The 13,949-nt window shown below is 40.5% G+C and overlaps 1 protein-coding gene across 1 annotated transcript in view; it reads right to left on the bottom strand.

Moving 5' to 3' along the window:
- Nucleotides 1-8,257, bottom strand: part of LOC307216669 ((E2-independent) E3 ubiquitin-conjugating enzyme FATS) — a 143,758-nt gene extending 135,501 nt beyond the window's left edge. The window contains exon 1 of the mRNA XM_079977125.1: nucleotides 7,880-8,257. Coding sequence (XP_079833251.1) covers nucleotides 7,880-8,212 — 333 coding nt within the window. The 5' untranslated portion in view covers nucleotides 8,213-8,257. The remainder of the gene's footprint in view (nucleotides 1-7,879) is intronic.
- Nucleotides 8,258-13,949: the final 5,692 nt, after the last annotated feature.

The following is a 13,949-nucleotide window of genomic DNA, read 5'->3' as shown; positions in this document are numbered from 1 at the left end:
ATCCAACAACACCTGGAAGACCACAGGTTCCCTATTCCTGATGCAGAAGAAGCTGGTTTACATGTATGAACTGGCCCAACTCCTCATCCGATTTCTCAAAACTTTCAAAAGTCAAAGTGCAAGTAAAAATGGATCCTCTCTCTATATCAAATTTTAACAGACTCATTATTTCTCCATCTAAGATTCATTTCATCAGTCTCTTTTAATTATAGCATTATATATCATATTATCAACCAGTTCCATTTCAAATATGTCTTCCTCTCCAGTTATCATTACCTTTAGTAACTTTTCCCCCCAGGAAAAACTATTTTAAATTAGGAACACTAACACGCTATTTTACCTTTTCTTGCACAATAATGTTCTTAGATGTGAATTCACATATATAGAAGTTGTTCTCAAGTCTGTTGTTTGGTGAGAATAAAATAATACATGACTGGACACTGGTTGAATGTCAGGGTGGATGTTTGGAGCAGGTCAGCAATAACTCACAAGGTGTCAGTGAAGTTAACTCTTTATTCAAAGAAACTAAACAGCTCAGGCCTAGGGATCACAGCAACTCTTCCCAGTAGAACTTGTCCCAATGATGGATGTTGCAAGGATTTAAGGTCCCCACCTTCCCACAGCTGTCTAAGTCTCCTCCTCCCCTGGATCCTCACAAAGCAATAGGAGACCCTAATGTTTTGTCTGTCTCTGCTCCACCCTCTTCATACCTCTGCAGGTTCTGGGAGATCAGGGGGGAGAGGACCTAGTCACAACAGGAGCTTCTTCATCAGCCTTCCTCATCTCTGTCCTCTGGTCCCCCTCCTCTCCTGCCTCTGATTCTGGACTGCTCTTGGTCCCAGCCTTTTCCTGCTCACTAAACCCTGTCACCTCTTCAGCTTCCAACACCTCCTCCGCCCAGTCTGCCCCCTATTTTCCCTCTGAGCGCTCAGCATCATCTCACTACCAATCTCCTGGCTCTGAGCCTTCATCCCTTGGGGGTTCCCCAGCTGGTGCCTCCCACCACTCCTCTAAATCCAGCCAGTCCATGACATCGGATTGGCTACGAAGTACGCCTTGCTGAATCAACAGCATGGCAGCAAAACTGCAAGGGAATCTGCTGTAATCAAACTCCCATGGAAACAGAACTCTCCCACTTCACAGCAATTCCCTTTCTGAACTCCATCTAGTCATGCTTACATCTTGCTTAACTTTGCCAATCTAAAAATAAATCAGCATGAAAAAAGCATTAGATTTTTCATTTAGATTTTTGAATGCTTTTTCTCTCAGAGATAAAATCCCTTGTCTGGAATTAAATGGCAGATTCTTCCCATGTTTGCTATGAATAAAGGAGCTGTGATTCTTTCATCCTTGTGGCCAGTCTCATTTTTGGTTTGTAGTTCTTTATAGGAAGCTTGTAGCTCTGTTTCTACCCCACCCACCCCCAAATCAGCAAAGCATAATGTTCAAGCAACCTTTCCCATGTAAGGAGACATTTCCAACCTGTTTTTGATGTGCTGGAAGTGGGCACTTTTAAAAATACTGCTGCTAGACTGTGATGAATTGTGTTACATAATCTGTATTTTCCAGGAGTTTTACAGAGACCTCAATAGCTGTTCACCTCAATTTGACACAAAATATGCTTTTCGTAGAGGTGAAATGAAGGCTTTGCAGCCTTTATTTACTTTCCTGAAGCGCTGAGATGTATTACACCATTCTAAGTTATTCAAATGGGTTTCCATCATGCAAATATTTTTCCTTAGACATTCACCTAGTATGCATATAGCAGACTAAGGACAGTTCTTTTGCTGGGTTGCCTCTTTGGTTTGGCAATATGCCAAAATGCATATTAGTACTTAAATATTATGCATAATTCACTAAATACAGTGCAATTCTATACATGTCAATTCAAAAATAAGAGAACACTTCCATTCTTAAAAGTAGTTTTGTCCAGAGAAAGATATACATAGATATAGGAGAGAGAGGTGCTTATTTATATGAACCAATATAGTTTTATGTTAAATAATGGGCAGGCCATACACCAATGGATACAAACTGAGATAAAATGGAATTCTTTCTCATTAATTCCACATCAGCATGATCTCTGCAAGCAAGGTGTCATTAACTGCCTCTCTCTCTGTCAGACAACTTCATTTTAATTTGCATAAATTGGGATTTAGCGATGGCGCCCCCTATTTAGTAGCAATAATTAAAAAGCATTCAAAATGATCCCAGGGCATGCAAAATGGAGCAAAACATACATGCTTCAATCTGGAGTTCACTTTGCTCATGTACAGCTGGAATTCTGGCACATGCAGCTCCCCTCCCCATTAACATCAATGAAGGCAGCAGGCCAGCTTGTGCAAAGAACTGCTTGTGAAACCTCTCTTGAAATTAACATGGGCAGCTTGTGAAGACAGCAGAGCTCTGTATGTTCATGCAACATTAAGAAACTGCTAGATCAGTGGTTCCGAAACTTTGCCCCCTGCTTGAAAATTGCTGAGGCCACTTAATGATTTCTTTTCCTGACTGTTGTAGCAATTGTAATGCACTGTGCTAGATGCTGAATGCTTTTTAGACATCTTTTGCCAGACACACTGTGGACTACCCGAAGCAAGTTCACCGGCCACCAGTGCTCTGTAGACCACAGTTTGCGCACCCTTCTGGTAGAAAAAAGAAAAAAGAGGGGATATTATGATCCTCTAATTGTATTTTTAAAACTATTATAAAGAGTTAAAGGACCACTTTTTCTACACAAACATATGTTTGAAGTGATTGAGGTTTATGGCTGAAGGCAGCTGAACAAGTCTTCTCTGGCTGTATAAGCAGTGAGTGCCTTCCTTGCAAGGCAACAGTTGCCTTCACAGTCTCTTCCATGCAGTTTTGATAGGCATTTACCTGACAGCTGCAGTAGAGGAAATAATGGGCTCTTGTAGATTCAGATTGGGCTCATAACACAGAAGAATTTGTGGAACTTGTAGCTGCTAAGTTTCCTCTGTGGGGACCTAAGCCATATTTATTTTCTGGAACAGGAATACAGTATATATATTCCAAATAAAACGCAGTTATTGTGAAATGACAATTCCTTCCTTCATCTTATCTCAAGAGTTGCTTGTACTTATCAAAGGACTGATCTAGTGAAAACTATTGATGACCCTTGAAATGCCTTTGAGAAGGTTTAACACAGGATAAAGTTCACAATTAAGTAGCGCAGCATAAATAGTGAGGAAAGTAGGGGTAGGAAATCTTCAAGATTACATTCTTCCAGCGGTAAGTGTCGGTGTGCTTAGAAGAATATAAGGGGCATACCTTTCCCCTCAAGTGAAGAATTGTAGAGTTGTAAGGGACCCTGAGGATCATCTAGTCCAACCCCCCGCAATGCAGGAATATGCAGCTATCCCATACGGGGATAAGACCTGCTGCAACCTTGGCATTACCAGCACCATGCTGTACCAACTGAGCTGCCCAGACTATGCTGTGTGTTTCTGTAAAAGGGAACAAAATGGACAAATGGCAGGTTTTTATAAAGTGGCACAGGTAGTGAAGGGTGATGTTAGGAGGGGTGCACTATAAGCTATATGCAATTTATTCCAGGGATAACGCCTTTTAGTACTCAGAAAGACTTCTTCATCCCTAAGAAATTGATTCAGATAGCTGCTTCAGCTTCTGAAGCTCACCAAAAGTATTATTTAAAATTTAGCTAATATTCCATATGCTACACTGATTTTATAAGACAACTGGCATTTATAGAACCAAGAGTCTTCTTGTAGCTCTTAGTTGCAGTTCTTAGTGCATATTTTATGGACCTGGATCCCTTTCTTAATATTTCATCCCTATAATTAAATTTAGTTCATTTTAAGATGAAAATTCATGAGATGAAATAAAGGAATTATCTAATTTAATGCTGACTGCATTCCTTCCTAGTTTCTTGCAAAAATCTAAAGAACAAGTCTTGGCTGCCTGCTGAATTTCACAATAAATGAATCAATGTGCAACTTCGTCTTGCAAAAACTCTGAAATTCTGCTTATTGCATTGATCAGAGAATGAGAGTCAAGAGCCACATAGGAGCTTATCCTATTACAGTGTCTTCCATAATTTATTCCATGTACAATGGAGAGGTGATCAAATTTCACGTGTGTTTACTTTCTGGAAGACAACCACCTGCCTATTTGAAAGAGCAGCAGAGTACAAATATGGTTCAGAGTAATGTGTTTATCTCCTTGACACTTGAATCTTTAAAATCTCATTGTTGTCATTGCGTTGTACCATGCACATTGGATTTATAAGAAACAGTAATAACCTCATTCAAACATGAGGCAAATTATGTTGCTTGAGAGATTATACTATATGCATAAACATCTTACATTGTTTACATATGCTTAAAACTTCCACGTAACTCCTAGTGCCATTAAAAGTGTTGACAGAGCCTCCAAAAATAAATGGAAATGGTTGCTAATTGGGGTTTGATCGCCTATTTTGACTCTGGACCAGATGAAATGTCAAATTAGATGACATGCCCAAAATCTATGAACACAATTCACCATGAACATTTTAAAACTGAGAAACAAATGTAGAAGACCTGATTGGGATCAAAGGCCATAGTGCAATGGAGGGAGAGGAAAATGGCTTTTTAAACTTTCACTTGTGCAACTTCCTAATGAAGCAGGCGTCTTTTCCCAGTGGAGGAAACAACAGCTTTGGGAGCCCTCTAAATTTGCCAATCACCGTCCCACCCCATGCATGCAGCTTCACTACTATCACTTGTTATTTATTTATTTAAATGGTAGGTCCTTTTCATGGATCTTCCATGTCACACCTAGTTTTCATAGATATGCTGGCAGAGCAATTTCATGCACATTGACTCAGAAGCACTTTTTACTTTGGGCTCTCCCGCCACTCCTGCCACCCTATTAAGTGTGTATTGTAGCCTAAACCTGAACTGGAGCTGTTCCGCTTTGGACTTGGGTAGGGGATTTATGATTGGATGTTCTTAATCATCACCACCTCCCCATATAGAAAACTGGATGTCAGAAGGGAATGTTCAATCTCCGTTTCTTACTGACACCTAATTTCCTATGAGGAAGTACATTTTTTATATGGAGAATCATACAAGTGGTGTAATTCAGAGACCCGTCAGTGAGCAACGGAGTGGAACATCACAGTTGTGTCCCTATCCCTGCATCTTTTATCTCTTCAGGAGAGAAGAAATTGGGGTGGGTGGGCTTGAGCACACAAACCACAGTGAAGGAAAGTTGGGAACAGCTGCTTCCCCCTCCTCCCCACTTTAAAAATCTGAATCTGTCCATAGCTGCTTTACCAGACAGAAGACTGCCTTCACAAAAAGAGAATAATGGGACTTCAAGCAATGCATAATTCCACTGTTTGTCACACTTATTTCGAAAGGGTTATTCCATAGAAAGGTGGTTTGAGGATTTTATCCTCTAATGGAACTTCCTCTAAATTTCCTTACAAGTAGTACTTTAGGTACAATTAGCACTTTAAGTACATACTCCGTCAGGGTGCTTTCATTTTGCACAAAAGCGTTATTCTAACCATCATATTCTATGCAAACAAAAATACCTGTTTTCTTCGATAAAATATGCTGACTTTCTAAACCCGCCCCAACAGCAATGAAAACTGCCTCTTGTTTTACTCTGGGCTGGGGACATGCCAATATCACAAATTTTCCTCATCAGGAAGGAAGTTGAATTTATTTGAAGGGAGTCAAACATACCAAAGCCAGCCAACTGTGTTTTATACTATAAAGGCAGAATACTTAGGGAGTGAATGAAATGATGTGGACACAGAGGAAAGTCTCTAGACAAACATACCCCAGTGTACAGTACACAATGAAGCTAACATCCATCTTGCATTAGGTTGGCAGCAGCAGCAACAAGCTTCTCTTGGTTTTACTGCTGTTTGGGGAGACTTCCCTCCCATCTTCTAGGTTGGGTTGGTCTGCTGGTTGGTGGTAATGCATTTAATATTAGTTTCTCTACTCCACTCTCGCCTATTCCTCATTAATTTCCACATAATTTGCTTTGTTTGTGTACCTGATCAGGAGCTTCTCACTGCAAGCTGTTTTTGTTGGAGGAGAGCAAATCTCAGCAGGGAAACTACAGGAAATGCCCTACATTCCTTTCACTGATTGCTTAGCATCAGGGATTAAACCTTAAACAGCTACCTTCACATTTTGCTTTCTAGCTTTCTTTCTAAATGCCCAGTTGACTTACTTTCTTTAAACATGTAAACCAAGTGTCGGGGCCGGGTGGGCTGGTGGCTTGCGGTCTGGTTCTTGCATAACCCTGTACCACCTTCTTGACAGCCCTGCCTGGCATCTCCAAGAAGGGCTGGGAAAGACTGAAACTCTGAAGAATTAGTGTAGAAAATACTGAACTACATGGACTAATGGTCTGACAATTAAAACACAATTTTATAAAATATGATCAGAACGAGAGCAAATGCAAATTATTAAAAAGCTGGAATGAATTGCATAGCAGTTATCTGGACTGTCTAATTACCAAATCACCTCAAGGATAAAAAGGGTCATTACTGTCCTCCTAAAACAACACAAGGCTGGCACTAGGCAAGTCCCTCTTCGAAAAGCATTCCATATTTGCAAAACTAGAATGGAAAATGCACTCTACCAAACCCTCGGTTACTGCCTGAGAAGAGCAAGTTTGAAGCACAGTTCATCTTACAGAAGGGGCAGAAAGGCTGGAAAGGGGAACCTTTTTTTCTCAGTAAATCAAGTCCAGACTATTTAGGACTTCATCGTCCTACAAGTTAAGTTATACCTGGATCTAACAGCTAACTAGTGTAGAGGACATAAAATTTGTTCCCTATGTCCAATTCACATCTGAAGGCATGCCACTGAATTCTGCACCAGTTGATACTGTCATACAATTTTCTGGAACCTTGAGCAGTTACCACAAAATGGAAGATGGACACAAGAGCCTTATCTGTAGCCAGTACAGATATAAATGAAAAAACATTCCTGGTTCCTGACTATAAACACAACCTGCACAGCAGACCCAGATTGAGGTCTTCTGAACCCAGTCTTTCAAAAGGGACATAAGCCCATCTGAAACAAGCAAATACATGTCCCTAAGGTCAATTGTACCCCTAAATATCATTCTCTCCATTCTATTTTGATTAAGCATCAGTCTGCTTGCCCTTATCCAGCCCACAACCTTCAAACATTGGTTAAGAGACTCAGCAGCTGTTCCTGGAATGGTGGAAAGGAAACAAAGTGGGGTGTCATTAGTATATTGATGACAATGAACTCCAAATATAGCAGTTTTCTTTAAAAAATAAAGCAGGTTGTGATCTGCAATTTAAACCCCAGAGAGAAATTGCCTAAACCTACCTGCTGAGGATGCTCTGCAGTGACATGGTCAAAGATTATGTCCAAGTAGAATGGAGAAACTGCAAGGCTATGCCATGAATTCCTAACTCTAACAGACAATCAAACAGAATCTGATGGGCAATGCTACCAAATACATAGGTCTAGGATAAGGATGAGAAACATGTGACTTTCCAGATTTTGCTGGAATACAACTTCTATCATCCCTGACCATTGGTCATGCCAGCTGAGGGTGATGTGAGCTGGTGTACAATACCACCTAGATCAGGGTTTCCCAAACTTGGGTCTCCAGCTGATTTATACTACAGCTTGCATCATCCTTGATCACTGGTCCTGCTAGCTAAGGATGATGGGAATTGTAGTCCACCCTTGGCCTAGGGGAGCATTGTTATGCTTTCCTTGTTCAACTTCCAGTTGTGGTGGGCACCACATTTATTAAACCCAGACAACAGATTGTTTACCAGCATGACTACATTTCTACAGCCTGAAACGTGTTGCGTAAACCATAGCAGTAGCATTTGTTTTGGACTTACATCATGCTTTGTATTCCTGTCCGTTCCTTGCAGCCCCTTCCAGGTAGAAATGAAGCGTTGCTGGGCTCTGCTCTGCTTGGGAAGCCAGTGAGTCCCCACGGCATCCTTGATCATCACATGCTCTTTCACTCCAACGCAAAAGATTTTTACCTGGCACCTCTTGACCACACCTCCAGAGAGATACTTCTTGTCACAGGCACTGTTTTCCGAACAGTGTGAGCTACTGTGGGTCTCGCCGTTAATGAGGTCTGCTGCTTGAACAGACATGGCTTTGTTCTCTTCCTTGGGTGTTGAAAGGCTGCTTAAAAAGCCGCTGCTGTTCAAAACTTTCATTACTCAGAAAACGTTTCCAAACTGTGGAGGTCTGTTAAATCCCAAACCATGAAAGTGAATGTGTAATGTAAAAGGCCTGGGTTGCAGCCTTATTATGCTGTTCCAGGAAGACCCTTCAGATCCTGAAACGTTCTCAATTTCATCTGCTCACTTGCAGTCTGGCCTCATTGTTCAGCGGCTATCAAGTAACTGAAAATTGACCTCTGGTTTCAAAGTAGCTCTTTTAGTTCACATAAAAGCAACACGTCCTTAAAACAAGGTGTCCCAGACTAGAAGCTTGGATTGTTTCAGCCCCAAACTCCTGAATCCGAATAGTTTTAATGATCCTCAGAACCTGTAATGTACAAAAAATATTTGTAAAAAATCTAGAGTAACTGATAAGAGTACAGGATTGCAGACACCACTGATAGTCATTTGTAATTAACAAAATAAGGTTATTAATTATTATTTATTTTAAAGATTTCTAAGCCCACCCTATATCCTGGTGGATTCCACAGTGGTGTACTATTTTTATATAAATTAATAAAATAAAATAAATAATAAATTAATAATAAATCACATCATGCATTCTTCATAATTCAATAAAACTGGAATACAAAAAAACCAACTATAACCCATGCAGAGGCAATGAAACCAATTTAAGATGCCTGGGCAGATAATAATGTATTAACATTGTACCAAAAAGATTGTAATGTCAGTGGCAGTCAAATATCCTTGGGCTGCACTGAGGCAGCACTTTATTCTGTTTTCCTGGCGAGTCCTTAGCTGATGATTTCCATGTTTTATGTGATCCTTCACATGGCATAGAAGCCATTTCTGAAAGGCTAGTGGAATCTATTGGCAGTTTAGCACTCATTTCCATGTTAAATGTTTCCAGAAAAAACATCCATTTGCAACCCTGTTAACTTGGAAAGTGGCGAGACCTTTACATTTCACGTGATGAAATTTGAGGCGGTATCCTAGCATACAGTTCCTTCCCATCAGGCCTTTGGAAAAGGTTGGTTGGCTGGAGCATAATGCTCTGGTTCTGTACAAACTTCCTGTACATTTCCAAGCTCAGTCTAGGGTGATATGTACAGAGATAGATGTTTCCCTCTCTCATGGAACTTTATTTCTTTTATTTATATATGGCATCTATAACCTGTCTTTTAGCTTAGAATGCTTTTAGAGTAGATTATAAAAATCAGTAGTAAGAGGGTCCCTCTCATCAGGCTTACAGGCTAAAAAGACATGACACATGAGGAAGGAGGAATGGGAGGGAGGAGGGGGAAAGCGACTCAAGAAAGCGAGCTCTTAAATTGCTGTTCTTACAATACAGCTATAGTATAGAGTTCTGTCTATGAAGACTCTGGCTGGAGCAAAGCAGCTGGCCATCTGGGCCACAGGTTGTTCCATTGGAAGCATAGCTTTACCTATCTTGCACCTTGATGTCATATGATGTTAGGTGACTGACAAGTAGTCATAGCCTACAGGTAGTCATAGCCGAATTAAGAGGCCTGCAATCTGTATATAATTTGCCCTCCCCATCCTATTCTATATTAATCTTTTCTTCCTTCAGCCATCTCTGATCAATGTGAATTTGTAAGGATATCTGGAAAGTAATATGACCAAACCCCAAGTCTTAAACACATTTACACTGAAAAAACTTGCAGTAATTTTAAGAAGCTTACTTCCAAGTAAGTATGCCTAAAACTAGAGTTTGAACCCTTTGGGGTTTTGTGACATTAGCATAACTGGGATTGTTATCAAAGTGTCTGTCCTTTGCAATGGCTAAACAACCTTGGGATAGGTTGCTTCTTCCAGGAAAAGAAATGGAGGAAGAATGAGCCAAGCACATTACTGCTTCTGCCTGGCCAAGCCCTAAATTTCTCAGGAACTGGTTGTTTAATGTTATCATAAAACAATTGTATTGTTAGCAATTGCAGCTGTTTTGTAGATAATCAACATAAATGAGCTCCAATCACTCTCATTTAATGCCTAAGGAATTAATTGATTTTTCTTGTGTGTGGTGCATTTAGATATGCAGTAGATGATGTGCATTTAGGTATTTAAAGAATAAACTCTTCAGAAAGAAAAGAGGGGAAAAAACCACGGGTACATGATTCCAGAATTTCATGTCTGTGAATTGTTAATCTCCTTATAATGAGATTAACATTTACAGCCATGAAAGATGTTCTACCGTAAGTTATGCCGTGTTTCTGAGCTTATCTGCAGGGGGTTGCACAGATCCAATAAAGCATTCAGCAGCAATAAAACAGATTACAGTGAAGTCATGAATTTGTAATTTGATTCCCTTTGGGGCAGTGATGATAGTTATTTTCTTTATTTCCTGGACATTTTTCTTTATACATACAACATTGCAGGTGAGTCAGTTCCTGTTCTAGGCTGCCTTCTTCAAAAGAAAAAGGGAGATTCAAATAGCCTTCTTCAATCAGAAGCAGAACTCATAGGCTGGAGTTCCCTTGGGCACAGCAGTTTCTTATTGCTAGGACAAAACAAAACAGTGGGATTAAGAGCCGCCATAATGGATATTTTAAAAGCCATCCAGACAATAACAATGTAGGTGTTGTGTTCTGCTTATTGTTCTTATAGAAGATGGCCTATCAGCTGTGCTCTACAATAGTGTAGTGCTCTGCAGACCACCAATAAGCAGTTCAACAGGGAGCAGAGAAGGGGAACTAAATCCACAACTAAGGATAGGAAAATCCGTTTGTTTCAGTTTGTCTCGATTTCTCATTTTTCCAGTCTTCCATTCAGTCCTCCACATTTCCACATAAGTTGGCTATTTTAAAGTCCTCATGAAAATTTGTCAACATTTTAGTGCACATTTCTCCTGATGTATGAAATTTTGCCTAATACAGTGGTACCTTGGGTTACAAACACCTCGGGTTACAAACACTTCGGATTACAGACTCCGCTAACCCGGAAGTAGTACCTCGGGTTAAGAACTTTACCTCAGGATGAGAACAGAAATCGCACGCCAGTGGCACGGCAGCAGCGGCAGGCCCCATTAGCTAAAGTGGTACCTCAGAACGGTTTCAGGTTAAGAACGGACCTCCAGAACGAATTAAGTTCATAACCTGTATATACCGCTGTATATACATTTTTGAAAAACAATTTATCCTAATGCATTTTTGCATGCAACTTTCACTCACATATGTACCTGTAGGCACACATTTTGCCTCAGTAAATGCATTTTTGTACACTTTAGTAGACTGCAGAACAGCAGTGCAAAACTCAGAGGTGTGTATATTTTGAAGGATTGTTTAAGTTTGTGCATTGTTTCGGAAAGTGAGAATTAGGTAGGTTCACTTTTAAATGCAGCAAACTAAATTCTGTCCCACTCCTATGGTCGCAACCTCCTGCAACAGCTGATCAGCATTGTTTAGTTGCTATCTGCCATGAGAAATCTGTGATCAGGTCTCATAAAGACAATTGCCTGGGGTGGGATGGCTATTTGAATCATAGCAACATTGCTGGGAAGGGAGTTTAATTTGCTCTCACATGTCATTTGCCAATAAAAATCTCCCTTCTCTAATGCTGCTTTCATCCTCTGGACAATAAATAGATCTCTATTTTTACCACCACAGAGCTAACACCAGCTTTGGCAAGAAATGGGATTTAGATTTGGTAAATGGCTTGGTGGCATGATGGAAGAGGGTTAAGTATCTGCCACAGCACCACTGGTCCAGTCTAAGTTAGAGCCTTCTGCACTGTTTGCAAGTAAAACACCAGGAAACCCAGTCATGTATCTCGTATCTCCCTGCGGCATAGTTTGGTCCCAAAGGCACACTACGTAGCTGCAGCTCTGATGGGTGAACTGAACAACTGTTTATGTACATACAACAGCTCAGCATCCAGTGGAAAATCAATGTGCATGTATGTCTCCTAGCTGGATCACAATAACAACAACAACAACAACAACAACAAAACACCCCAGCAACAACCGACAGCCACAATCCTATGATGGTAACTTAGACATGAAGAGTCTTAATGAACTAAATGGAACTTATTTCAAGTAAATGTGCACAACAGCAGGCTGCACATCTTTCTCCTACTTTTTGCTATCAAGGACGTAAATTATCATAATGATTTAACATGATGGCAATCACTTGGCCTTGAGAAGCAGAATTGATTTTGCAAAAGACAAATAATGACTGTGGGCAAGTTTTTCAAGGGTGTAAGTGATTTAATAAGAGACATGGCTGCAGTCCTCCAAACTACTTATTCCAGTCTCATTGACATAAAAGGTTTAAGAAGCATATAAGGTTTGAGAACTATGTGTTAGAGGTTTGTTCACATGCCACTGCTTTCAGGATTCAGATGATTAAACAGTAAGGTGCAGTACTATCCAAGTATTTTAAATATGATTTGGCTCCTAGTGAAAATGTCTCAAGCATAAGAAAAAACTAATTACTTCTCTAGCAAACCTGCCACTTTCTCTGCAGCCTACATAATCCCTCTTGGCCCTTTGGGAAATGTGGTGAGACACAAAGATCCAGTTCACATGCAATGTAACAACAGGCCAAACCATGGCTTCATGTGACGGAGAAAACATGTAGGCTTGGGGAAAGAATATTGCGTTGCAGCCCCTTGACTCCTCCACTCCTGGACTGCTGTGAGCTAAGCCATGATTTGACTTAGCATTTTGTTTAGTATATCTTTCACAGACAAACCATGAACAAACCTTATCTACAGTTTGTCTGGAATGAGCTCAACTATGAGACCAAGTATGGACATAATGCTAGGTTTGGCCTTGGACGTTGTGGCAACAGCAGGAGAGGAGCACTGTAGTCACTATCTTCACTCTGGAAAAATCCAGGCTTGCTCAATCATGTTAAATCATGGTTTGGCTTAATGCTACATGCCAGCTAGGCAAAAGTGCTCTCCAGACTATAAAACCGTGTGGTCCTAACACTTGAGTTTCCTGGGCATTGTTGCCAATTTCTCTTATACTCAGTATTTTTTAAAAAAACAGCCTCATACCCAACTTTGCTTGGGAATTCTAAGAAACCAAAAAAAACCCAGTGCACTTTTGAAAACAGTGACTGAAATCAGCATGGATTTGAAAGATTTGGGGTGCTATCTTCATTCAACGTGGCACCCAGTCATATCATACACAAAAGCCTGCTACTTGATCTCAGGAACCATCATGCAAAATTTGGTTATGAATGAATGAATATATTATTTCGGTCACAGACCAGTTTCAGCTCACATACAATATCAGGGAAATCATGAAACACAATAGGGATACATTTAAATATGCAGTTCGGTATAACGGGGACAGTACAGATATAGCAGCAATTAAAATATATAAATTAGATCTTACTCACTAAAATATAACCTGAAGTTGTCATTTAAAACCTTAATCATGATGATATCACAACTTCTTCCCTAAGTTTTATAGCAATCACACAGAATTTGGCCACCAGGGACGCAGGTGACGCTGTGGGTTAAACCACAGAGCCTAGAACTTGTTGATCAGAAGGTCAGCGGTTCGAATCCCCGCAACAGGGTGAGCTCCCATTGCTCCTGCCAACCTAGCAGTTCAAAAGGACGTCAAAGTGCAAGTAGATAAATAGGTACCATTCCAGCGGGAAGGTAAACAGCATTTCCGTGCACTACTCTGGTTCACCAGAAGCGGCTTAGTCATGCTGGCCACATGACCCGGAAGCTGTACGCCGGTTCCCTCAGCCAATAAAGCAAGATGGCGCTATAACCCCAGAGTAGGTCACTA

This window comes from Podarcis cretensis, assembly GCF_951804945.1.
Source record: "Podarcis cretensis genome assembly, chromosome: 5".
NCBI classification, from domain to species: Eukaryota; Metazoa; Chordata; class Lepidosauria; order Squamata; family Lacertidae; genus Podarcis; species Podarcis cretensis.
Note: the sequence above shows the minus strand (reverse complement) of the source record. Positions and strands in the feature narration are given on the sequence as shown.